The sequence below is a fragment of the Nomascus leucogenys genome, chromosome 3 (genome assembly GCF_006542625.1).
Source record: "Nomascus leucogenys isolate Asia chromosome 3, Asia_NLE_v1, whole genome shotgun sequence".
NCBI classification, from domain to species: Eukaryota; Metazoa; Chordata; class Mammalia; order Primates; family Hylobatidae; genus Nomascus; species Nomascus leucogenys.
Window position 1 is genome coordinate 64,566,784 of NC_044383.1, and position 26,297 is coordinate 64,593,080.

The 26,297-nt window shown below is 31.4% G+C and overlaps 1 protein-coding gene across 1 annotated transcript in view; it reads left to right on the top strand.

Moving 5' to 3' along the window:
• Positions 1-26,297, top strand: part of EYS (eyes shut homolog) — a 1,808,075-nt gene that overhangs the window by 159,104 nt on the left and 1,622,674 nt on the right. Inside the window, 2 exon segments of the mRNA XM_030809409.1 lie at positions 4,760-4,926; positions 21,647-21,903. Of these exon segments, the coding sequence (XP_030665269.1) occupies positions 4,760-4,926; positions 21,647-21,903 (424 nt within the window).

A 26,297-nucleotide genomic window follows, 5' to 3' on the forward strand; every position in this document is an offset into this window, starting at 1 on the left:
CTTTAAAAATTTTGCAGTTATAAATTATCTGCCTTTTTGAAATGTATGTAAATCTCTTGCCAGTTTAAGGATGCACGGGATGTCTGTATCAAGGACCTTGGAACCATGTCTCTGAAATGTAAACATCAAAGAAAATAGTACTCTTACTTCCCTATGTACTCTACAGAAGGCCTACTCACAGAGCAAAATCTTTGCAAACTCAGTAATAACTCAATCTGCTTGACACATTCCATTGATCAAACTCTTCTCTAGTGACATCAAGTATAACAGTCTTCCCTCTTAACTGCGGGGATACTTTCCAAGACCCCAGTGTATGCCTGAAACTGTGAATAGTACCAAACCCTGTATTTACTGTAGTTTTTCTATACATACATACCTATGATAAAGTCTAATTTTTAAATCAGGCACAAAAATAGATTAACAACAATTACTAATAAAAATAGAACAATTATAACAGTATACTATAATAAAAGTCATGTGACTATGGTCTCTCTTTTTCAAGATATCTTACTAAACTGTACTAACATATTTTTGAACTGTGGTAACTGAAAGCGTGGAAAGTGAAACCAACAATAAGGGAGGACTGCTGTCATGTTTTATTAGTTCAAGTTCGCAGTTAAAATCTCTCCTGCTTTCTATTTTTGGAGAATTGAGTTTAGTCTCTCTCCCCTATTTCAATAGTCTTTAATAAAATTTAATGACCTATCTAACTTTGGTGCAATTTTTACCTTGACAGATATTATTTTAAGGATCCAGCTTTCTACATATCATGATTAAGAAAAGTCACTTTCCCCTCTGAAGTCACTTTATTTATCTATTTAATAACAAGGGTCAAAATGGCAAAATAAAGGGCATATATTAGATCTTACAGAATTTTTTTCCCACAGAGTCCTTTGCCAAGTGACCCTGTGTACTAATATAATGTGGATATGACAAAATTATTTCTGGAAAATTACATGATATTCTCTGAAATGATAGGTGGCATTATTTAACTAGAGTTGTTTATTTACCTATGCAGAACATTTTCTGTAAGTATGTTATAAATATCCTTCAGGAAGGTTAATTTCTCTACAGATGAAGTGACTTTGGGGTAATAATACTGTGTTATGTATATACATTACTAGTAATGAATTATCAAAAAGGGAATTTCCAGCTGTTTGTTTTACTTCTGTTTCTTTTGGGAAGAAAATATCTTCCACTGCCCAAAATCATGATTTTATTGCATTCCTTCATCAAGTAAACATTTTTAAATATCCAGAAAAAAACTTCTAATTTAACTTGTGTGTATTTTGTAATATTGAGGTTTTTGTGCAAAGTTTAATAATTAATTATATGTTTTATGTACATAATATATATACAGTTCACCTGTGAAATACAGGAGTTAGGGTTGCCAACCCTGTTCAGTCCAAAATTGCTAAACTCGTTTGATGTAACATTTTGATAGAATATTTGATAGAATTTTTTGTATAAAATTTTTAAAGATTAATGGACTCCTTTAAGCAGATCTTTGATTCTCTGTATACACAAAGTTGAGAAATATTTCCTCTGCTTTACAAGGCAGATTCAAGTTTCTATACGTCTACTGATATAATTTACTCTCTTGCTAATTTTTCTGAGAGACTTCTTATCTGTAAATTTAATTATAGAAAACCAAAATTCTAGTAGATGTCTAGACTACCTGAACAGATGAGAAATCATGTTGAAACCCAAAATTATTTTTTAGTCCCAGAAATTACTTGCAATAGTTTTTAGATATAGTACATAACTGCAGCATAAAATAATTCACCATCTTTCTCATTTAATAAAAGTGTCTCAACTGGAGCATTAGATATAATTTAGGTGTTCATATCACATCCCTTAGACAAAATGTTATGTGGTTTTTGAGGTATAGCCAAGAGAAAAACTCATTATTCAACTTTTAGTTATTTCAGATTTTCTTAAATCCCAGTAATAATTATTTTGAAAATAAATAGTTATATGAAATAAGTTTGTCCTATTCCAAATTCTGTACTAATATTCCTTGTTAAAATATTGCTCTCTTTCAAGATTTAATTATGTATTATTCTGTAATATAGATATATAATAATTAAAAATACAATGGGTAATTTGAAGTTTCAGTGTTTCATATTTTCTAATTATATTTAAGGTGCAGAAATAATACATTAGGCATTTTTCCATAAAGAATATTTTAAAAATTAACAAATTTTGAATAAGGCTTATAAGCTAGAAAATATAGCTTTATAGCCAAGTCAACTTTCTAACTTTGGTAATTTTTCTGAGATAACAAAAGAGAATATTCTCATTTTTTTAAAGAAAAACACAGTAAGTTATAATGTTCAGTATAGTCTCAAATTTTAGGAAGCTAAACTACCTATAGATATAGAGATAGAGATAGATAGAAAAATAAAGTAGTGTCATAAAATGCTAGAATTTGTTGCTTCCTATATGAGCATTTATTAAATTTGTAAGCCAGTTATAATAGTGCTCCTTTAATTGAAAAAAACTTTACAACTAATATCCTCTGGATGTAGAAAATCATTACATACTCAAACAGAAATGAAAGCCTTTGTGAATTACAAACACATAGACATACAGACACAGAGAAAACTTAAAGCTTCAGTTGTAATATTTTAGACTTGGGGCAAGTGTAAATAACACTTTATTATCTGTTCATGTCAAAGAACTATTCTACTTCCTAGTAGATTTGATTTTCTTACTTGTTTTGAGCTCTATGTAGAAAGTGAAAAGACAGATTCTCATTTGATTCTAATTCAACAGAGAGTGAATCTCTATGAAACATTCATCTATTTAGATATCAATAAAGATCAGACCATGAAACCAAATTCCTAATCTTTGTTGCTACAGATGGAAAATAACTTGTTGGCTATGAACCAAAACCAAAAAGAAAATGTGAAAATATGCAGAGAAATGTTTTTAAAGATAGTAAAGTTCTACTGTCATTTGAATTTACCTGTAGAAATTAAGAATATATGTATATGTAAATATATAAACATATACCTGTGTTTGAGCACTCCATAAGAAGTGCATTTCTCTTCTGACAGTTTACCTAACCATCAGGTGACTCCATTGGGCATATCTGTGGAAGATTTTTTAAAGCTGTTAAAAATATAAATATAATTTTCAATAAAACATGGCATCATAACTTTATGAAAATATTAAACAAACATGTGTGAAAGATATTATTTAATTTACTTTTAATAAGGAATCCAGTAAAGCTTTACTATCAGTTCAAAGGAGAAAACAAGTAAACCACTGAAGAATAAAAACTATTTAGCAAAACCACAAATAGACTTTCCATGGATCTGTCTATCAATACGATGCTATTTCCATCACATCAGTTAACATTTAAACAATGTCTATAAAAATTTCGTTAAAATAAAATGGAATTTAAAATAATTGTGTAATAAATGTACATATATTCAGTACATATATATACATACATATACACATACATATATATTTCTGTCACAATTTGAGTATAAACAATTTGACTATTAAAAATGATTTTGACATAAATCAAAACTGATTTTTTTAACCTTTGCTAAAGAAACATTATTTCAACAAATAAATGAAAGCTTGAAATTCAAACTTTGAAATGATTGTGTCATCCAAAAGACTACTAAGAAGACTAAAGAGTAGAAAGAAGAGTTTATTTGTGGTATCAGTTTGCTAACTGGGTGTATTAGTCCATTCTCACACTGCTCTAAAGAACGACCTGAGACTGGGTGATTTACAAAGAAAAGAGGTTTAATTGACACACAGTTCCACAGGCTCTACAGGAGGCATGGCTGGGAGGCCTGAGAAAACTTACAATCATGGCAGAAAGCAAAGGGGAAGCAAGCATGGTCTTCACATGGTAGCAGGAGAGAGAGTAAAGGGAGAGGTGTTATATACTTTTACACAACCAGCTCTCAGGAGAACTCACTCAGTATCAGGAGAACAGCAAGGGGGAAACTGCCCCCATGATTTAATCATCTCCCACCAGGCCCCACCTCCAACAGTCAGAATCACAACTCAACATGAGACTTAGCTGAGGAAACAGAGCCAAATAATATAACTGGGAAAACTTCATCTCTGATGTGGACCCAAGGTGCTCTCTCAGAAGTAGTAAAGGTCAGGGTGATTTTTGTGCCTCATAAGGTCTGTGTTCAAAAGAGAGTCAGACATATTCAGCAAGTTTGTGGGGAAAGCAATACATATTTATGGGGGACAGTCAAGCACATGTTCAATGAGTAAACATATATGTAACATACATCCCATGTTCTCTTTGAAGCAGGGCTTTAGCTTTAAAATTAGGTGGAATTTGGCAGTTCCCATAAAAAAAGTGAACTATAGGACACAAAGACAGTTTATGTCCTGTCTGTATAAACTGGCTGAAACTGGTTTGAGGCCTACAATTGCTTATCAGAAAAGTGTTTTGTAAGGCGATTCTCTGTCTGATAAGGGTTATGGTGGCCTTGGTTGTAAATCAGAGTTAGAAATGAAATGACAATTTGACTGAAAGCTCCTATTAGGGAATTTAGCAAGGGTGTGGTTTTTCTTGTAGCTCTAGAAATTTACGGAATTGCTGTGCCAGCCAAGCTTTGAACCCTTGTCCCATAGTTACCTTCTGTTTCCTTAACCCTAGGTTTCATCTTAGTAGACAGAGAGGCATCTATTGTGGTCTCTCAGATCACAATTGTAATATTGTAGTAAATGATGGGAATTTATAACATTTTTACTTCTTTTGTTGCTATAGATTTGTGCAAATGGATGCAGTTGTTTGAGTGAAGAAGACAGTCAGGAATATCAGTATCTATGTTTTCTCAGATGGGCTGACAACATGTATCTGGAAAATACAACTGATGATCAAGAAAATGAGTGTCAACATGAAGCTATTTGTAAAGATGAAATTAATAGACCCAGGTATTTATGTATCATTTGAGCAGATAATATCACATATCAAAAAGTTATAATTAAATTGATAGTCATAATCGAACTGTTTCATAGTAACAATCTTTTTGTTGATTAAAATGATTGGAATTTCCACAACAAACACTTACATATACATATATAGTTATTATATATTATGTTACATAATACATGTTATGTATAACAATTCTAGCACAATAAAAGAAGGGAAGAAGGAATATATCTGTATAGAAATAACTTTTCTATGTCATTGTAGAATTAAGTTAGCATAAATCTGTGGTAAATTCTGATAAGATGTGTACAATTAGCTCCAAAGCAACTACAAAACAACAACAACAACAACAAAACAAACAACTCATATGCTTTAGTAAAATTAGCATTAACAAAATTAAAATGTTGCCCTCAGGGTCTGGCACAGTGACTTAAGCCTGTAATCTCAGTGTTTTGGGAGGCTAGGGCAAGAGAATAGCTTGAGGCCAGGAGTTTGAGGCCAGGAGTTTGAGACCAGCCTGGGCAACATAGTGATAATTTGTCTCTACAAAAAAATTTAAAAAATCAACCAGGTGTGGTTGTGCACACCTGTAGTCCTAGCTACTTGGGATGCTGAGGAAGAAGTATCACTTGAGCCCAGGAGTTAGAAGCTGCAATGAGCTATGATTGTGCCACTGCACTCCAGCCTGGGCAACAGAGTGAGACCCTATCACGAAAAAATAAATACAATAAAATAAAATATTGCCCTAGAGATTTACTTAGTATAAAATAAACTAGTATTAGAATAATTAGAATGAGAAAAATAGAGGTACAAAAGAGAGATAAGACATGTGGAAAACAAAAAGTAAAATGGCAGGCATAAATTCAGATATATCAAAAATATTTAAATAAAGTGATTTCAGAAATTCAATCAAAAGATAGAGATGTTTAGACTGGCTGTTTTCTGATTTAGTCAACTATATATGATCTATAGAAGATACACTTTATATGTGTGTGTGTGTGTGTATATATATGGTTTACGGAAGACACTTTAGATTCAAAGATACAAATAAGCTGAAAGTAAAGCAACAAAAAAAAATCATTCAAACTGCATTAAGAAGAAAACTGGAGTGCCTATAGTAACATCAGGGAAGAAAATAGATATTAAGAGAAAAAATGAAACTGTTACTAGAGAAAAAGAAAGATATTTTATAATTATAAAAGAGTCAAACTATCAGAAAAGGTAGTAATTACAAACATAATATGTGTATATATATATGTATATGTATATACACAACTAACAACAGAGCCTCAAAATAATAAAGCTAAAAAAATAATTTAAGGGAGAAATAGCCAATTCAACAATAACAATTAGAGGATCTAATATTCTATTTTCAATAGCACATATATCACTTGGCTGTAAATCAACTAAGATATAGAAGATTTGAACACTGTAAATCATCTAGAAAAAGTAGATAGCTATAAAACACATTACCCTACAACAGCAGAATAACCTTCTTAAATGCACATGGTACACTCTCCAGGATAGATCATATCCTACGCTATGCTATAAAGCAAGCTGTAATATATTTCAAAACATTGAAATAATAAAAAGGACATTATCTGACCAAAATTGAATGAGATTAAACATCAAAATCAATAAGTAACTTGGTAAATTTACAATTACATGCAAGTTAAATAACACAATCTTTATTAAACAATGAATCAAAGTGAAATTGCAAGAGAAATTAGAAAAGACTTTGAGATTATTGAAAATGGATAACAAAACTCATGGCATGTGGGTGATGCAGTGCTGGGAATAAAATTTATAGCTGTAAATACCTCAATAGCCTAAACTTCCATAACACAATGGACAAGAAAGGAAACTAAACCTAAATAAAATAAGTAGAAAGAAGGAAATCATAAAATGTAGAGTAAAATTAATAAAATAAAATATAGATAAACAATAAAGAATATCAAAAAACAAAATTTCATTTGTTTTAAACATTAACAAAATAAATATACTAAAATCAGGAATAATATATAAAATATTACTGAAATTACAGAAAGAAAAATAATTATAAAGAAATGCTATGAACAACTGTAAATTAAAAAAATTAGTTAACTTCGATAAAATGGAAAATAGAAAAATACCAACTACTGAAATTGATTCAAGAAGAAATTGGAAATTTAACCTATAACAAGTAAAAAGATTGAATCAGTAATTAAACAAACTAACAAAAATTAACACTATGAAATGCTCATGCCAAGATGACTTCATTGGGACATTGTAACAAATATTTAAAGCAAAATTAAGAGTAGTTATTCACCACCTCCTCCAAAAATAGAAGAGAAGAGAACATTTCCCAACTCATTTTATGAGGCCAATATTACAACAATAGCACAACTAGACAAATCACAAGAAAACTATAGGCAAATCTATGTTTTTAATCCCTCTATATAGCACTATATACTCTCTATGTACCAGTAAGCTCAGTGAAAAAGAGAAAATTGTATATACTCTGAATCAATGGAAATATAATGCATAGACTTAAATATTAGGCCTTAAGTTAGCTAAAATATTAATTCTTCCCAAATTAATTCACACAAGAATCCTCAACACGGTGATACCACACCAAATTCGGCAACATATAGAAAAGTTTATACAGCATGACCAGGTGGGATTTATCATAAGAATATAAGTTTGGTTTAATATCTTAAAATCAATTAATGTAATTTAATGTATCAATAGAATAAATAAAAAAGAAAATGCGTGATAATGTAAATAGATGGAGAAAAAAAGCATGTTACAGAATCTCACAACTCTTTATGAAACAAACACTTAACAAATAAAGAATAAAAGGGAACTTCCACAATCTGATAAGAGAAGTTAAAAAAAAATAAGAACAAAGAAACATAACTAACATTATACTTCATGGTGAAAGGCTGAAAGACTGGAATTTTAAATCAAAACAATGAGATAACACTTTACACCCAGGAATTCTTCTTCTAGTATATACTCAAAAAAATGAACATATATGTTCTTACAAAAATTTATATGTGAATGTTTGCAGTTTTGTTCAAAAGAGTCAAAAAGTTGAAACAACCCAAATGACCATCAATTGATGAATGTATATATAAAATTTGTTATATCCATAAAATGAAATGTTATTCAGCAATAGACGAAGATGAATTACTGATACATGCTTCAATACGAATAAACATTGAAAGGAAAAGTAGTAAGCCACAAAAGACACATTTAGATAAGGAAAAGTAGTAAGCCACAAAAGACACATAGAATAGTGCTCAACAAATACTTGCTTAATGAAACAATGATTTTCAGAAGCTTTTTTATTTATTAAGAAAATTATCCTTTGTTTTGTGATATAATTTCCCTTTTTCTGATTTTGTGATTCTCTTTTGTTTGCCATTATTTTTTGATATCCAGAGTATCTTGGCATTTTTGTAATTTATCAACACTTTAATGAGTTCTTGATATTGTCTCATAATTAATACTAACAATGAAGCCCAGCAAATGTTGCAGATACAAGTATTTTATATAAAATTAAGTTTCTCTATATCAGTTGCAATATCTAGAAATTATATGTGTGATACCACCTGTTATAATGTCAAAAGATATGCAAAATCTTTAGAATTAAAAAAAAGATTCTCTAATTCTCCGTTAAAAAGACCCTCTATATACTACTAAGCTCAATGAAAAAGAGAAAATTATATATACTCTGAATAAATGGAAATATAATGCATGGATTTAAATATTAGGCCTTAAATTAGCTAAAATATTAATTCTTCTCAAATTAATTCACACATTTAATGCAATAGTAAAAATATTGCAAGTATTTTAGAAACTAATTATGTTATATATTTATGAATAATATTTTCTAAATTATGAAGTTATCTTTAAAAGGAAGACTAATGGGGTGGGATCTCATGAACCATATGATATGACAGACTACAAAACACATATGGGTGCCTTTAAAGGAAAAAAAATAATAATGGGTCAACACAGAGCTCTGACAACGACCTGAGTATATATGGGAACTTGATATATGAGAAATTTGGCTATAATTTCATTTGAACATACAGGGTTCTTTAGTAAATGGTATTGAGGAAATGGCTCATTATAAGACCTTAAATGAAACTGGATTACAACCTTATACCTTATATAGAAGTAGACTCTAAATGTGTATAGAGATCTAAAAGTAAAAGGTAAAATGATGATGTAAATGAAAGAAATGTAGAAAAATATCTTTGTGATTTCAGGATGGAGAAATTTTTCAATTAAATTCAATTTATAAGGCAAAATAATGATAGTATTATAAAGATAGACACTAATAATGTTGATGATGTTAACAGACACAAAGTTAATGAATAACGTATAAACATTTTCTTTTAAAGTGTATTTTAAATGGGTGCAGATTAAAATTCATCATATAAATGATGTATTTCAAACAGGTCTGCATATTACCACATTTTTTTGCCCTGAAATCTTCAAACAATTTTTCTGGGAGTTTATAAAATGGTTAATGAGCCAAAGAATAAATCATACCAGCCATATTGTTACTTAAGACCAGGAAAGATTTGCTAAGTATGGGATGTTAATTTCTTAATACCATGCCCAGACTGTGAAGTGTTCATGACTCCCACCTGTTTTTGAAGCCTCAAATTTATGTCTAAGTCACCAATCCCTACTTGCTACCAGAAATATCATAATGGAATGAAATATATTCATTCATACATTTATTATTTATTGAATCTCCTCTAACTGGAAGATATTTTTCGAAACGTTATGACAATGAGACATGATACCTGTCCTCAGGTAATGTACTACACATAGGTAAGATTATATACTCTTCAGAACACATCTCATGGTTCTTCTATTTCATTTAGAAAGTGAACACATTTTTAAAGTACTAAAGTAATTATTTTTTTCACTTTCTGAACATACAAGTTGCTTGATTATAGCAGTGTGTCTTCTGGGTTTCTTTCTGGAAGTTTTAAATTTAACCTGTTTCCTTTACAGGCTATTTTAGGAGATTCACATTTTCTGTGTAATGTTAAATATATCCAAAACATAATTTTCAGTTATAAGTAAGAGTTCTGTTTCAAAGTGTAAAATCTAAAAGTCCATAAGAAAATCAGGTAAAGTTTGAAAAACTATTTCTGTAGAGTCAGGAGGCTTGTAAAAATGGAGCTTTATGTGAATTTGGCACAAAAATATAGTATAATTTGACCAGGATTTTCTTAAATTATTTCTGATCCCAAAAGTCTAATAATTATTTATTCTAAGACTATTGTAATTTCTGCCATGATGTCTGTGATTTTATTAACAAGCTGAATAGTTTGTTTTAGGTTTATTTATTTATTTTGGCTATACTATGCAAACTTTTCTGCCTTCAAGTAAAAGTTTTGTGTGCTTATATTTTTACCTTTAAAACAAAAAAGATATTGAACTGCATATGAACGTGTCATATTGAATGTATTTTTGGGTTGGGGCCAGCCTTCATACCACTAGATCAAGTGTCTAAATCTTTTTGTCTAAGGCACTTACATACACTGATACATTTTCTCTATTTATTATGCTCTAGAAAACCAAATAATCTTCGTTCTTAAATCCTTAGAGTAAAATATATAGAAATCATTCATTAATTTTTTGAAGGGTTTTTAGTGTCTCTATTTCCTTCAGTTCTGCTCTGATTTTAGTTATTTCTTGCTTTCTGCTAGCTTTTGAATGTGTTTGCTCTTGCTTTTCTAGTTCTTTTAATTGTAATGTTAGGGTGTCAATTTTGGATCTTTCCTGCTTTTTCTTGTGGGCATTTAGTGCTATAAATTTCCCTCTACACACTGCTTTGAATGTGTCCCAGAGATTCTGGTATGTTGTGTCTTTGTTCTCGTTGGTTTCAAAGAACATCTTTATTTCTGCCTTCATTTTGTTATGTACCCAGTAGTCATTCAGGAGCAGGTTGTTCAGTTTGCATGTAGTTGAGCGGTTTTGAGTGAGTTTCTTAATCCTGAGTTCTAGTTTGATTGCACTGTGGTCTGAGAGGCAGTTTGTTATAATTTCTGTTCTTTTACATTGGCTGAGAAGAGCTTTACTTCCAACTATGTGGTCAATTTTGGAATAGGTGTGGTGTGGTGCTGAAAAGAATGTATATTCTGTTGATTTGGGGTGGAGAGTTCTGTAGATGTCTATTAGGTCTGCTTGGTGCAGAGCTGAGTTCAATTCCTGGGTATCCTTGTTGACTTTCTGTCTCGTTGATCTGTCTAATGTTGACAGTGGGGTGTTGAAGTCTCCCATTATTATTGTGTGGGAGTTTAAGTCTCTTTGTAGGTCACTAAGGACTTGCTTTATGAATCTGGGTGCTCCTGTGTTGGGTGCATATATATTTAGGATAGTTAGCTCTTCTTGTTGAATTGATCCCTTTACCATTATGTAATGGCCTTCTTTGTCTCTTTTGATCTTTGTTGCTTTAAAGTCTATTTTATCAGAGACTAGGATTGCAACCCCTGCCTTTTTTTGTTTTCCATCTGCTTGGTAGCTCTTCCTCCATCCCTTTATTTTGAGTCTGTGTGTGTCTCTGCATATGAGATGGGTTTCCTGAATACAGCACACTGATGGGTCTTGACTCCTTATCCAATTTGCCAGTCTGTGTCTTTTAATTGGAGCATTTAGCCCATTTACATTTAAAGTTAATCCTAAGACAAAAGAACAAAGCTGGAGGCATCACACTACCTGACTTCAAACTATACTACAAGGCTACAGTAACCAAAACAGCATGGTATTGGTACCACAACAGAGACATAGATAATGGATCAGAACAGAGCCCTCAGAAATAATGCCGCATGTCTACAACTATCTGATCTTTGACAGACCTGACAAAAACAAGCAATGGGAAAAGGATTCCCTGTTTAATAAATGGTGCTGGGAAAACTGGCTAGCCATATGTAGAAAGCTGAAACTGGATCTCTTCTTTACACCTTATACAAAAATTAATTCAAGATGGATTAAAGACTTACATGTTAGACCTAAAACCATAAAAACCCTAGAAGAAAACCTAGGCAATACCATTCAGGACATAGGCATGGGCAAGGACTTCATGTCTAAAACACCAAAAGCAATGGAAACAAAAGCCAAAATTGACAAATGGGATCTCATTAAACTAAAGAGCTTCTGCACAGCAAAAGAAACTACCATCAGAGTGAACAGGCAACCTACAAAATGGGAGAAAATTTTTGCAATCTACTCATCTGACAAAGGGCTAATATCCAGAATCTACAATGAACTCAAACAAATTTACAAGAAAAATACAAACAACCCCATCAAAAAGTGGGCGAAGGCCATGAACAGACACTTCTCAGAAGAAGACATTTATGCAGCCAAAAAAACACATGAAAAAATGCTCATCATCACTGGGCATCATAGAAACGCAAATCAAAAGCACAATGAGATACCATCTCACACCAGTTATAATGGCCATCATTAAAAAGTCAGGAAACAACAGGTGCTGGAGAGGATGTGGAGAAATAGGAACACTTTTACACTGTTGGTGGGACTGTAAACTAGTTCAACCATTGTGGAAGTCAGTGTGGCGATTCCTCAGGGATCTAGAACTAGAAATACCATTTGACCCAGCCATCCCATTACTGGGTATATACCCAAAGGACTATAAATCATGCTGCTATAAAGACACATGCACACGTATGTTTATTGTGGCACTATTCACAATAGCAAAGAATTGGAACCAAGCCAAATGTCCAACAACGATAGACTGGATTAAGAAAATGTGGCACATGTACACCATGGAATACTATGCAGCCATAAAAAATGATGAGTTCATGTCCTTTGTAGGGACATGGATGAAACTGGAAGCCATCATTCTCAGTAAACTATCGCAAGGACAAAAAACCAAACACCGCATGTTCTCACCCATAGGTGGGAATTGAACAGTGAGAACCCATGGACACAGGAAGGGGAACATCACACTCTGGGGACTGTTGTGGGGTGGCTGGAGGGGGTAGGGACAGCATTAGGAGATATACCTAATGCTAAATGATGAGTTAATGGGTGCAGCACACCAGCATGGCACATGTATACATATGTAACAAACCTGCACATTGTGCACATGTACCCTAAAACTTAAAGTATAATAATAATAATAATAAAAAGAAAAAAAGAGAAATCATTCATTTAATCAATTATAGAGTACATATCATTGTATTACCCATACACATACCAAAATGATTATGACAAACTTCATTAAATGAAACATTTTTGAATAATAAAGTTTCAAGTTTCATATGGGTTGAAACTTAACTAATCTATACACAGTTATCTGTCATATATTTTTCCCAAATACATATGTTATATATTTAAAATAAAAGTTTGACTATATTATAGCTTCAGGTTTTATGACTTTTCATACTTCAATTTCATATCTCAAACAATAAAATGATTTATGCATGTTATATAGTTTTATACTACCTAAGCCAGATTTTTATTTAGATTTATATTTAAATAGCTTTTATAGGTATAACCTTTTTGCATTGCTTTTCAAATTATCTTCTAGGACTTGGAGTTTCATGCAGCCTTTTGTGCAGAATCTTCAAAAGGTGACCTTTGTCTTAAGCATAGTTGGTTCAAGTTTAAAATGCATTTGTTGACCATATTAATGCAACAGTAATTGAGCATCCACAGTTTATAAGGTATTTGGGTCATAACTTTAGAATTCAGGATAATGTGTAAAGGAAAACATTTTAGTTTTTCTATTCCTAGAATTTTTTTCATTAAAAACATAAATGATAAAAAACTAATAATTATAATATTTTCACATTAGATCATATTTTTGACTTATAGAATTTTACCTAGTAGGCTTCTATTTTTTACATTTTATCATGTTATTCACTTGTTTCCCATTTAACTATATTTTAAAATTTATGTATTTAATACAGTTAGCAATACATTCATAAATTATTTTAGTCCAATTTGCTTTCTCAAAGAAAATTTTTTTAGATTTACATATTTTCAAGATATCAATAACATTTATAGGTTACTATAATTTTTATCAAAATTGATGTTTTAGCAAAATTGATGTACTCACTGAAAAGCTTTCAATCTGATAGCCATTTCTCTTAGTACTCAATATCAATGTACACATATATATTACAATTTATTTGAATTTATTAATTATGATGACAAAATGCTTGACATACTAGTACATGGTTGGATGACAAATGATGAGTGCTTTTGTAAATTGGAGAAATTTATTTTAGCTCTGTGATTTTCAGGGAGAGTATTGTGTCTTCTAGAGGCATCTTGGGAATTTCTAGAGTCATTGTCAATATTCAGAATAATTGACTGGAACAGTTTAATTTTAGGATGTGGGTAGTGAATGATGAATGTTATAAATGTTTCAATGCACAGAACAGTTCAGGCAAAGCAAACGTTTTTCACGGATTACACAATTTCTAAAAGTCGCAGCATATGTTAATGTGTGTATAAAACCTATATATGAATATCTAAGTCTAGATCTGAATTTCATGTCACATATTGGCACGAAATATTTTTACACAATTTTAATAATCATTGACTATATCAGGAATAAATTTTTTGTTAAATCAATAAATATTATTTTTCATTCAGAATTTTCTTAGAATTTTTTAACCATATTGAAGAAAATACATCATCCTACTTGAGTGTATAATAGGAAATGTCTATTATCAGTCTTTATTTATGGCTACCAAACCCGCGGTAATTCTGTGTACGAGTGCAAAGAGCTAACCACTTCAATGTGTCTTCTAGTTCAGTCATTCCTTAGTATTTTTTGTATAGAAATAGTGGTCTTATACATTAGTGGTCTCTTATGCTTTTTATATTAGAGTTAAGGAATTATCTTGGTTAATTTTTAATATTAGGTGTGTAGGTAGGATACATTATGAATTCCATTGCATGAAGTAAAGTGTGTGCTACAAAAACCAGAAATGCACTATTAACAGACAGTGTTGGTCCCATTGATTTTCGGTATCTGTTTCAGGAAGTACAAAGGTAAGTAGATTATACACCATTAAAAGTATAATAGAAGATCAAAAGCAGACAATTATTTCAAAATTATAAGAAATAAATAACATCACAAACCACAAAATAAAGAAATAAAACACAATTCACATTTCAAAATAGAAAACAAAAATATTATAGACACATAAAAGATATATTGGTTATTAACATGTATTAAATTACCTCAAAAATCAAACTAAGATCAATTCTAGGTTCAGAGGTTCATTATAACACTTTGACTTAGAAGGATTAAAAAATATATAACAGAAAAACTCACTGGAGAGATCTTAATGAGAACAAGGCTGGAACAACAGACTTGATATATCAAGGTGGAATTTAAGATAGAAAGTGTTAAACCTGATAAAAAGTAGTTTTTATTTAGCTTTATGTTGACGTAATAAAGCATTTGCATTACAATCAATAATGCCTGCTATTAATTTAGGCTCCTGAAAGTATTTAAGTACATGAACAAGTTAAAAGATGAGGAAGTATAAATTGGATAGGAAGAAACACAATTATTGTGTTTTATAGATATGATGATGAATATAGTAAAATAAAAGAATTTATTTAAAAAACTTATTAGAAATAAAATAATTTTATTTTGTGGTCTACTGACAAATCTTCTTAAGAAATGTATAGATTTCCAGTAAGAAATAAATGTCGTTTAGAAAATAAAATGAAGACTAATATTTTACTTACAATAGTAACCCAAAAGATAAAACACCAAGGAATAAGCTGTTATAAATGCATAACAAAAGAAAATCTTAAAATCATAATGAACAATTTATGAAAGATTATTAAATGCTTTCAATTGCATAGCATGTTCTTGGGTAGAAAGGCTCAATATTTTAAATATGGTAATTCTAAATTCATGTATAAATTTTATATGGTCTCATATAAAACAAAAATAAATGTTTTGTTTTACTATGTATATAAAAAGGATAAAAGTTGAAAGAAAGAAAAAACTATAGGAGTATGAGAAAAGATATTAAAACAAGGTATTAAAATATGTTCTGGAGTGTTAAATCAAACACTTTCTACTGAGGGAGACAATGACTCATATATATGAGTCATATGCATATGTATATCTTATATTTAAATATATGTACTTAGCTATATGAATTTATTTTAATATACATAGCATTTCTAATCAATGGTAGAAAAAAATTATGCCATTTAAAAATTTATCAGATAATTCATTTATGAAATAAAACTATCGCTTTCTAAAAGACAATGAGAGTGAATATTTGTATATCTTAAAATGGGGAGGCTTTTCTAAACATGGCACAAGTTTGAGAAGCGATTAAAGGAAAAACAGATACAGGTGATATATAAAAATGTATAATTTATAAAGGCATAAACTCCAAAAACATTCAATCATCTGGAAAAAAATATTTACAGTACATTAGACAAAATGGTATTTTATAGGTACTCCTGTTAAATATGGCCAGTGTAGTACATGGCTTTCTATTTTTTCCAAAACCCATTAAAATTATGATCAAAGGGAACAAAGAGCATGGGAGAGGAAATTATAGAATAAATAAGTAGATTACTCAACAGACTAGAACCACCAAACTAAGTTGGTAGCAGAGGAGAAGCCACTAAATAAGCCGAATACTCGAAAGAAAGACAGGCAATGTACTCATCAGTCATTCCTGAGGGTGGGACCATGGTGAAGCTGAAAATCAAAGAATTGATTGAAAGCTTTATGAGCACACAGTTAAACTCCTGAGTTCTCTCTTTTATCTGTGCGAACAGCCTGTTCCATTCTTGAGCAATACACAGAGTCCAGGGGTGTGGTGCAATACTACAGAGGAGAAATTAAGTAAAAATCTACTCCGAAAACAAAAGTAACAAGGCATTTTTCCCTATTCTGCTCTAAAAATGTGGGTGGCCAGGCCACTTCCTCTGACTGTCACTGAGTGGATGTAGGTAAAAGAATACAGACTCTGAGAGAATTAGAGAGTTCTTAAACAAATTAGCCAGGTTTTTATTGATCACAGTGCAATAAAGTCACTAGAAAACCACTCACAATGAATACATGGAATTCCAAACCATATTTTTTTGTGATTTATTTTTCAATATAAGTGGAGAGCCAAGCATAACCACATAAGTTAAGAAATTCTCTAACTTCACAGCCAGAGACCAAAGTCAGTTGGGGTTTGGAAGGTGGGGAGAGAATTCAGAGGAAATACAAAGAAGAGATGCATGTTAAACTTTTGAAAAAAACTCCGAAACTTAAGACTACTTCCCTCAAAGTAATAAGAAAAAGGTAGAAAAAAATAGTTTCCAGATCTACAATATGTGAACATTTTTAGTTCTCAAGAGGTCTAACCTAAAAATAATATACTTCGCTTAAAATAGGAAGTCAAGTAAGGAAAAAGATGAGGAATTTAGGAAACTGAGTATCCAAACCAGAAGACAGGCGGTAAAGCTTCCCAGGATGAAGGTGAAGAGTCATCCCAGAAAACACTATGAAGTGAGCCTGTGGATCTACCCATTCAGAAGAGGCATTTCTAAGGACAAAAAGACTGAGGCTGAGAGAATATCCAATGTATTTTGCATATTGAGGGACATGGGGAAGTAATGATGACTGGGTGCTTAGACTAAGTAAACAAAACTAAAAATAAAGTGATTAAAAACTGCCAGGAAAACAAAAATGTTCTGTAAAAGTAAATGCATATGACCTCTTTCAGCTATAAATGATATCACTAAACACATAATTATATAAAATGAATGTTAATTTATCACAAAATTCACCTAATTTTATATTGGGAGAATGAAGTAAGGGCTTGGTGTGTTTATCTGTGTGTCTGTGTGTGTGTGTCTGCGTGTGTGTGTGTGTGTTTTGGGGTAAGGAGCAGTGTAAGAAATGTAAATACTTCTCTTCCATAGGATGACGTCAATGAATAATGTCTAAATGTGCTTTTTTATTAAGTAACAAATGTAAAATATTTTATTGGAAATACTGAGATAAATGAAAACACAAAAAGAGTTAAACATCTTAAAGTAGTTATATATAGGTGGCATGATGAGTTAGAAATGGAAATGCACTGTAATATTTGACCCTCAGAAGACACTATAGTTATTCTATAAGAAATATTTGCATTATTATAGGAATATTTACATAGTATTTGATGAAAATATAAATTAAAATAAACCAGAATATTAAAACGTGGAAATAAATTTAAAACCAAAATGCTTGGCATTTCAGAAATTTTGGACTACTTCCAATGCATCAGAAGCGACACTTCCCTAAGAACATCCCAATGAGCTTTCAAACAATGGCCATTAGAAAGCAATAGATTGCCGAGTTGTTTTTTGGGGGGGGTGAGGGGAAGGGTGTGGTGCAAAGGAGAAGGAAGTGTTGATATCTTAGTTTCTTTTGTGCTAATTATAAAATTAGTGTTAAAATATGTTATTTATCGTAGAAAAATTACGAAAAATAGGTTGTTATTAGGAAAACAAAAAGGTAAATGACCAGTAACTTTGCAAAAAAAGTGCAGTTATTCATAAATTAAACACATAAAAATCATAGCAAAATAGGACAGATTTTCGAATCAGACTGGTAAATAGTAAAACCTTTTATGATATGCAGAACTCTCTAGTGTTTGGGAAGCCCAGCATTCTGTACATCATCATTTATAGAGAGGGCTTTGATAAGAACTATTAAAATTAAACACTTGATTTCCTTTTGATTAAGGCCAATTCTGCAAGGGATTTATCCTATGGATCCTCTTTATAGAATCCACTGATATATTTGTACAAGGACTTCCATTTTTGTATAAATATTAGCAAAACAAATTAAAACACGTAGTAACTACAGTGCCTTCTGAGGGTAAAATATTATGGTACATGCATATAATAGAATATTTGCAACCTTTGAAAACAAATGTGCTAATTTGGATTGGTATCTCAGACATATCATTAAATGGAAAGATAAAATTTCAGAGCATTATATATTACTAAGATATAATCATTTTTGAGAATTTAAATATATATATATATATATAAAAATATGTGTGTGTAGGTAGGTTTGTATTGTAGGTAGGTTGATATAGAAATGGTAATGCTAAACAATAAGGGAATGTGCCTAAGTTGTGTCAAAAATAAAATTTGAAAAATTCAAAAATTGGGAACAAGTAGGTTGTTGCTCTAACCACAACTCGTCAAATTTTTAAAAGACGAATACACAAGAAAAAGTATTCTCTTGAGGACATTAAAGCTCAATAAAACAAACATCAAGTGGTCAATATAAAAATATATGAAATATAAAAATCAAGTCAATTACCATTTCAAATTTGCTATGGCCAAATGCAGATTCCTAGTTTCTACCCCAAATTTTCTCCTATTAAATCTTCCTCTTAATAAAAGGTGTCACTATCTCCACACAGCTCAGACTTAAAAAGGAATCATTCTTCATAGGCTATGTAGGTTTTAGAGACTTAAGCAAGATCCTAGTAGATAACTGGCAAACTCTATTTCAATTACTACAGTTTTTGTTTGTTATAGTATCTGATTGAACTAGTACTTCCATATTACTCTTAATTTTCAAAAATATTCTCAATGCCGTAAGCTTCCCATATATAATTTAGAGTCTACCTCTTGATGCCTTTATTGAGATTTAATAAACTAGAGATTAGCTCAGGAAGAATTATAAAGATATGCCTTCATATTCTTGTACAGGATATCCTGTTCATTTAGAAAGGACCTTTCCAAAATTTTCTTTTCATTTTCATGGAATAACAAATAGCATTATGACTAAAGCTTGTATAGTAGAGGCACAGAACTATATAATAATCTTGGCATTATACACAGGGCCCCATGTAGTCTACCACCCCAATCAGAACACTGTTAAAAGTGAAAGAGCACTATTAACAATTTACAAAGATATGGTTAAACAAGGCCTAGCACAGGCCAACAATTTTTTGCCATGTGGCAGTTGTTTTGAATTTACCTAGGATTTCTTTTTCTTTTTCTGTATGTGGAGGGAGAAGAGGAAAGGTATTGAAGGGAAGTAACCGTGTTCTATGATTTTATTTCAGGTAACTTTGTTGTAAGGGTGTTTGATATAGTAGGTAACAGTTACTTGCCCAGTAAAAAATGCATTCAACACTCTTCTGTGAAATAGATGTGCAACTGAGAATTTTGCAGATGAGGAAAACAGGCACAAATATACTTATTTAATAAATGTTTGAAAAGAATTAAAACCAAAGTTTTCTCTCCAAGACCAGTGATTTGAACACATCAAAGCATCCACTGTACTTCCTACCATTAATAATCTCAGTGATCCTTGACAAATTGCATTAAATGGCTAAGTTCTTTACAACTACAAGAAGAAAGGCTTGAACTAATTCACCTTTAACATTTTTGCTGGCTCCCAACACTTACCATCATATAGAGTTATAAGTGTAATGACTTAGGTTCAGTAGGTTAATTTTTATTAATAATAACAAGCAAAGTGATTTGACATTGCTTTTCTCAGCCCATTGACATATTTATATGATAATGTTAAGTGCCCTTTGAATGCTTGGTAAAGAATTCTTGAAAATCGTGATACTTTAATGTTATTTTCACCTTATGCTTTCTTTTTCAATTTATGTATGCATATAAAATATTCAAAGAAATGCATATGGATACATTATATAATGTATAATTATATTAAAATGATCTAATAATTTATATTAATAACTTATAACTATGCCTAGATATAGAGGAACCCAAGAAAAGTTGTTCAATGTATAATGGTCAAATAAATTAGGCCTTGAACAGATGTGTGTGTGTTTCTGTGCACGTCTGTACTTGAAAGGAAGAAAAAAGTGAAAAATCTTTGTCTCTCTGACTCCAGAAAAATATCCCCACTTTTGTTGATAGCCAACATAGTTCTCAACATTAAACCTAAAAAATATTTCAAGTACATTTACATAAATTGCAGACTGTTTCACAATTATCTTCACTTACAAGAAAACTATGTGAAAAACTACTAGAAAAATATATTGGACAAATTGAAATTACTAAGGGAAAATCTCGTCAAAATTTGCAAATTCATTAAAAATGTATCTAAAACACTAAAATAATGAATGCATGAATTATGTTCATGTATTTAAGAGTACAGATATTTTAAAATTCAAAATATTATAGATTTAAAGAATAATATAAGAATACCTGGCATTGCCTTACAGCTACATCTTAAATAATTGCATTGAGTGACAAACTGAGTTTGAATAATTTTATATATGTATATATATATAGTTGTTACAAAAGTAGTTGTGATTTTTTTCCATTACTTTCAATGACAAAAACTGCAATTACTTTTGCACCAACCTAGTAATATATGAATACATACACACATGCACACACACACACACACACACACACAGCATAGGCAGAGTTCATGATGTTATCCCAGCTAACATAGCAATTAAGTGGCAGAATATGTTTTTTAGACTAGATATATTCAGCACCAAAGTTATTTTCACTCATAATTCTGCACAATAATCAAAAGTAATTTTGCCAAGAATGGACACTTTATGAAAATATTTTTAAAATGCACCCCACAACTATCTTCATTTAATAATTATTTCTGTGTTTTTAAATAAATGTGTGATTTAAATACTTAAATATATCAAAATAAAGTATATGACTAATTGAGTTTTTCATTTTTCTGTGTTTCAGATGCAGCTGTTCTCTTAGTTACATTGGCAGATTGTGTGTTGTCAATGTTGACTATTGCTTAGGGAACCAGAGTATATCAGTGCATGGCCTCTGCCTGGCCCTTTCGCACAATTGTAACCGTAGTGGTCTGCAAAGATGTGAAAGGAACATCTGTGAGACAGATACTGAAGATTGCAAATCTGTGTCCTGCAAAAATGGAACAACTAGTATACATTTATGGGGATATTTCTTCTGCAAGTGTGTCCCAGGATTTAAAGGCAAGTTTTTTTTTTTCCTGATAAATTAAATTTTCTAGTATATAATGTTGTTAATATATTTATTTGATATATCTCAAATGTGTCTATTGATTGGTATTGTAGTCTGATTTCTTATTTGGCAAAGTAAAAAAAATGCATTCACTTGAATAATAGGATTGCTTCTTTGGGCAATTTAATCTGACTACACAGCCTTGCTCATGCAAGGAAGACTAATAAGGTCAAGCTGAAGCATTGGGAATATGATGGTATATGTCAAAGGTCTGAAGGGAAAAACAGGCAGCCATAAGCTCCAAATAATTTTGCCTAAACAGCTTAGTACTGCATTTCAACCTTTTGTTTGGCTGCGTAAGCACATGGAGTGACAATTTTTTCTAGTTTAAGAATAAAATTTGGTTTCAGTGTTGTCTAGGTCAGTTTGATGCTGTGACGTTAATAACATTTAAGAAAAAGTAAAGTCACAAACATACTATATTCTCTGTATAGTCATAGAGAACAAGATTCAGTGTAGTAATAAGGCAGCTTTTAATGTTAAATATCAGAAATTAAGCATTCAAATTTAATTACTTGACATTTTTATGATTGGTCTTACATTGATACGATTATTTATAATAATTTCAAACTTACTATCATTACCTTATAAAATCAGAACAGTGACCATACAGAAAAAAAGTTACATTATCACTTATAAAACAAATTTTTTTAAGTTTTGTCTAGTTGAATATTCCATTTTATTAAGCAGATGCAATTCGAAAATTTATTTGGATTTTCATCGTAACATGAAAAATATTTTCCCTGCTTGGTATTTAAAGTAATATGTTGAAGGTTTCGGAAGCAATTTAAAGATAAATTCCAAAAATGGAAATGGTGATATCATTGGAATAAATGTATAGCCATCCAGATTAGCTTTTGTAAGGCAAAAATAAATTTGAGGGCAAAAATTCTGGTAAGCTTGCTAAAAAGTTGGTCATATTACTTCACATTCAAACACGTTCTAAGTAAAAATAAAATTGCATAAATGTGCTAGCATTGTTAAAATATAGGTGTCTGTCTTAGAAAATATATATGTATTATTTCTTTAACAATCTTCCAAATATCAGTAAATATATAGTTAAGTAGTAATTTTACATAAAATAAAGAATGAATTTAACTCTGCATAATGCCATTACTAATAGAATATGTAATTTACCATAATCCTTTTGCATGGCTAAATACATATATGTATTTGCAAACATGATCAATGAATCATCTATTATTTTATATATCAACTCTATATTGGTTGTACATTATATGATCATTAAATATATATTGTGTATAAACTATATAGTTTTACCACATATATACATAATACTTATTATTGGAATATAATATAAAATTGGTATGGCCTACTTCTCCAGGTGGGGTTAAACACTATTATGTTTCTTTCACTTTTCAAATTAAACCCAACACAAGCTTCACAGGCCCAAATCATCAGCAAGGCCTGTATTTTCTATCCTGTCTTTTTCTTTCCGCTGAATTATAAAAAATCCTCTGGTTTTCCTCAGTTCAGTCCTACTTCTAATCTCTTCACACAGTGAGAAGTAAAGGAACTGATCTGCCTAAACTTTCCCAGGGATGCAGAGTTAATCTCACTTAAAGCAGAAGCTTTGGGGGCAGTTTAAAGTAGATGCCCCTTTTTCTCTCCAGCCCCCTTCTCTTCCTCTGTCTGGTTCCTTCTGTTAGTTGTATCTCCCTTCGTCTTGAATTCTTCCCATCTGATTTCTCCCTTTCCACCTGGTTTCTCTCCCCATCATATGATCCTCCTCCTTCCCTTTCTCCCTTTCCATTTGATTTCTCCTTGCTGTCTCTTTTCCCCCCTCCATTTGCTTTCTCTCCCTCCATCTCCAAACTCATGTGCTTTCTGAAAGCATTTGTTAACATTTTAAAAACAATGTAACCATGGCTTTTATATCAAGTATAATCACCTTTTATTTCCCTGATCCCCATCACATTTTTGGAAGTTTTAGCCTTACAATCAAATTTCCAGATTAAATGTCAGTCTCTGTATCTCCAGCCCAGAGGATCACAAACGTTATGTTAGTAGAATCACCTGGAGGTCTTGTTACAACACCAGATATTGGCCCCACGTTAGGAGTTTCTCATTTGGTAGCTCTAGCGTCCAGTATATCTGGGGTGATCCTTACGCTGCTGCTGGTCTGTGAACCACTTTAAGAAAACTGTTCTAAACCCAGTAAATTATGTTAATGAAGAGGAGTTGTATGGATCCTAAGATGTAAAATTCACTTTTGAGTGTGAACTACCATGAAACACAGCCTGAGGAAAGCAGCTAGTCTAATCTTCTCTGCAGAAACCACTAATCTCTGAATTTCTTGAAGAAGCTGATACATTCATTTGGTAAGGCCATATGCTTGAGTGAATCCTACAGGATTTAAAACTGATTCCAATCAATTTTCTGAAACTCTCCAAAGATTTTTAACTCTCAAAGAATGTGTTTTTTCAGGTTATAACCTTTTTGCTATTCCAATGTTATTTATGTCTATAATATTTTAGTAATGAATTCAAAATTGATTTTTTTTTTTAGTTAATATTCTTCCCTTGTCCTTTTGACACTTTCAGCACTACTGTTCTCTAAAATTTTTTCATGGTCAAAATAAGACCATGCAAGTTTATCGTCCTTCTTGATTTGAGTAACCATTTTCTCATCTTACTTTTCTTATAATTGTCTTGATTACCAGAGAAGTCTAGGAAGTTCCCCTTTAACCAATAGGAGGATTCAAGTTCTTAGACATTATCAAGCCCAGCCGTTTCCTATTTGAGATGAGACTGAGATAAGCCTTATTGATAGATTTGCTAGTTTTCATCCAATTTCCATGAGGCTGCTATCCTAAAGCAAACTCCTTTTCTGATACAATCTTATATATTATAAATTTGACTTGCAAATCTTTATGACTCTATTCTCCAAAATGCCAGCCAGACAACTTTATTCTATTTTTAGGTCTAAGTTACCTGGCAACACAAAACTGTTTAAATTCCAGGATTAAATTTTTTTCCATAGGCCCCTTCCCTTTCCTTGTCTGCTTTTATTTCTGTAGAAGTGTACTAGTATGTTTCAACCATGTTTGCATTTCAGCTGGAACCTAGCTCCCACTGTACAGTGCCAATTATTGATGCCTAATTTTCACTGTTCTACTATATTCCTTCAGGTTATAATTTCATTTTCCCCAAAGCAGTCTACAAGTACCTAAAGGGGGTACTTTATATACAAAGGAGTTATATACAAGAGAGAAACTTCTAGGTGCCTTCGTACTTCTAGAACACTCACTGGAGTGATCACACTGCCCAAGACTATCTCGTCTGCATTAGAATTGAACTACTTCACATTGGGTGTTCAAAACTGACCCAGTTAGTAAGATTTTTACCCTTGATTGCTTCCTTCCGCATTCCAGTCTCTATACTTTGAATAGACATTTAATTAACCTAGCCGTTATAATCACCAATTCTGTTAAGACCTCATGGATAGTTTTACAGAAAACAAATTTATAGTGTAGCTTATTTTGTGTTCTGATCTTTTAAAAACACCAATGCACAAATAACATTGATTTTATAGCTTATATAATTGCTTTTATTTTGTATATATTTTCTTTTGTAATTTATGCCTAAGAGGAGAAAGTAGGAGATATTATATAAGCCTGTTGCTTGTATTCATTGTTTTCCCCAAAATTCGCCATGATATTGTAGTCTTCCTTCAGAAAATATTTCGTTTTTAGTCACTGGGGTTGTGCCTTAAATTCACTATTTTTTTTTGTTGGTATCACTTATCCCAGTATATTCTGTCTCTCATGGGGCTGCATGTACATCCCTTTCTTCATAAAAATTCCATTAACCTTTTGTGTCTGCTCAGGGCTTTCAAGACATATCGTAGGATCACGTCAAGCTCAATTTCATCACTCTGCACTATATTCTGACATACTGGCTCTTAAACCACTCAGCTAGTGGCTTAAGATCTCTGATGTAGGTAGAAGCAGGATCCTACTCTTTCGATGTACTGAGAATTTAGTTCTTCATGAAAACGAGCCTCATCTTCGAAGCAACATAACTCTTTTAGTAGACTCCCAAGATGAGTCTCCACAGAGCTGATCTGTCTCTAGGAGTATTCATCCCTAAATTCCCAGAGGTGAGCTCCTGGAGCATTTTCCTTTAGTTTTTGTCAACTTCCTACCCATTCATGTCATGGAAAGAACAACCTCCCTTACGAAAGGTTAACAATGGATTTCATGTACATATGTTTATAACCTCCCTTTTTAAAAATAACACATGAATATTGACCATCAGTGTATATCAATAAGATAAATATACAACCTCACTTTTTATGGCTTCAAAGTATTTATGTAAATGCA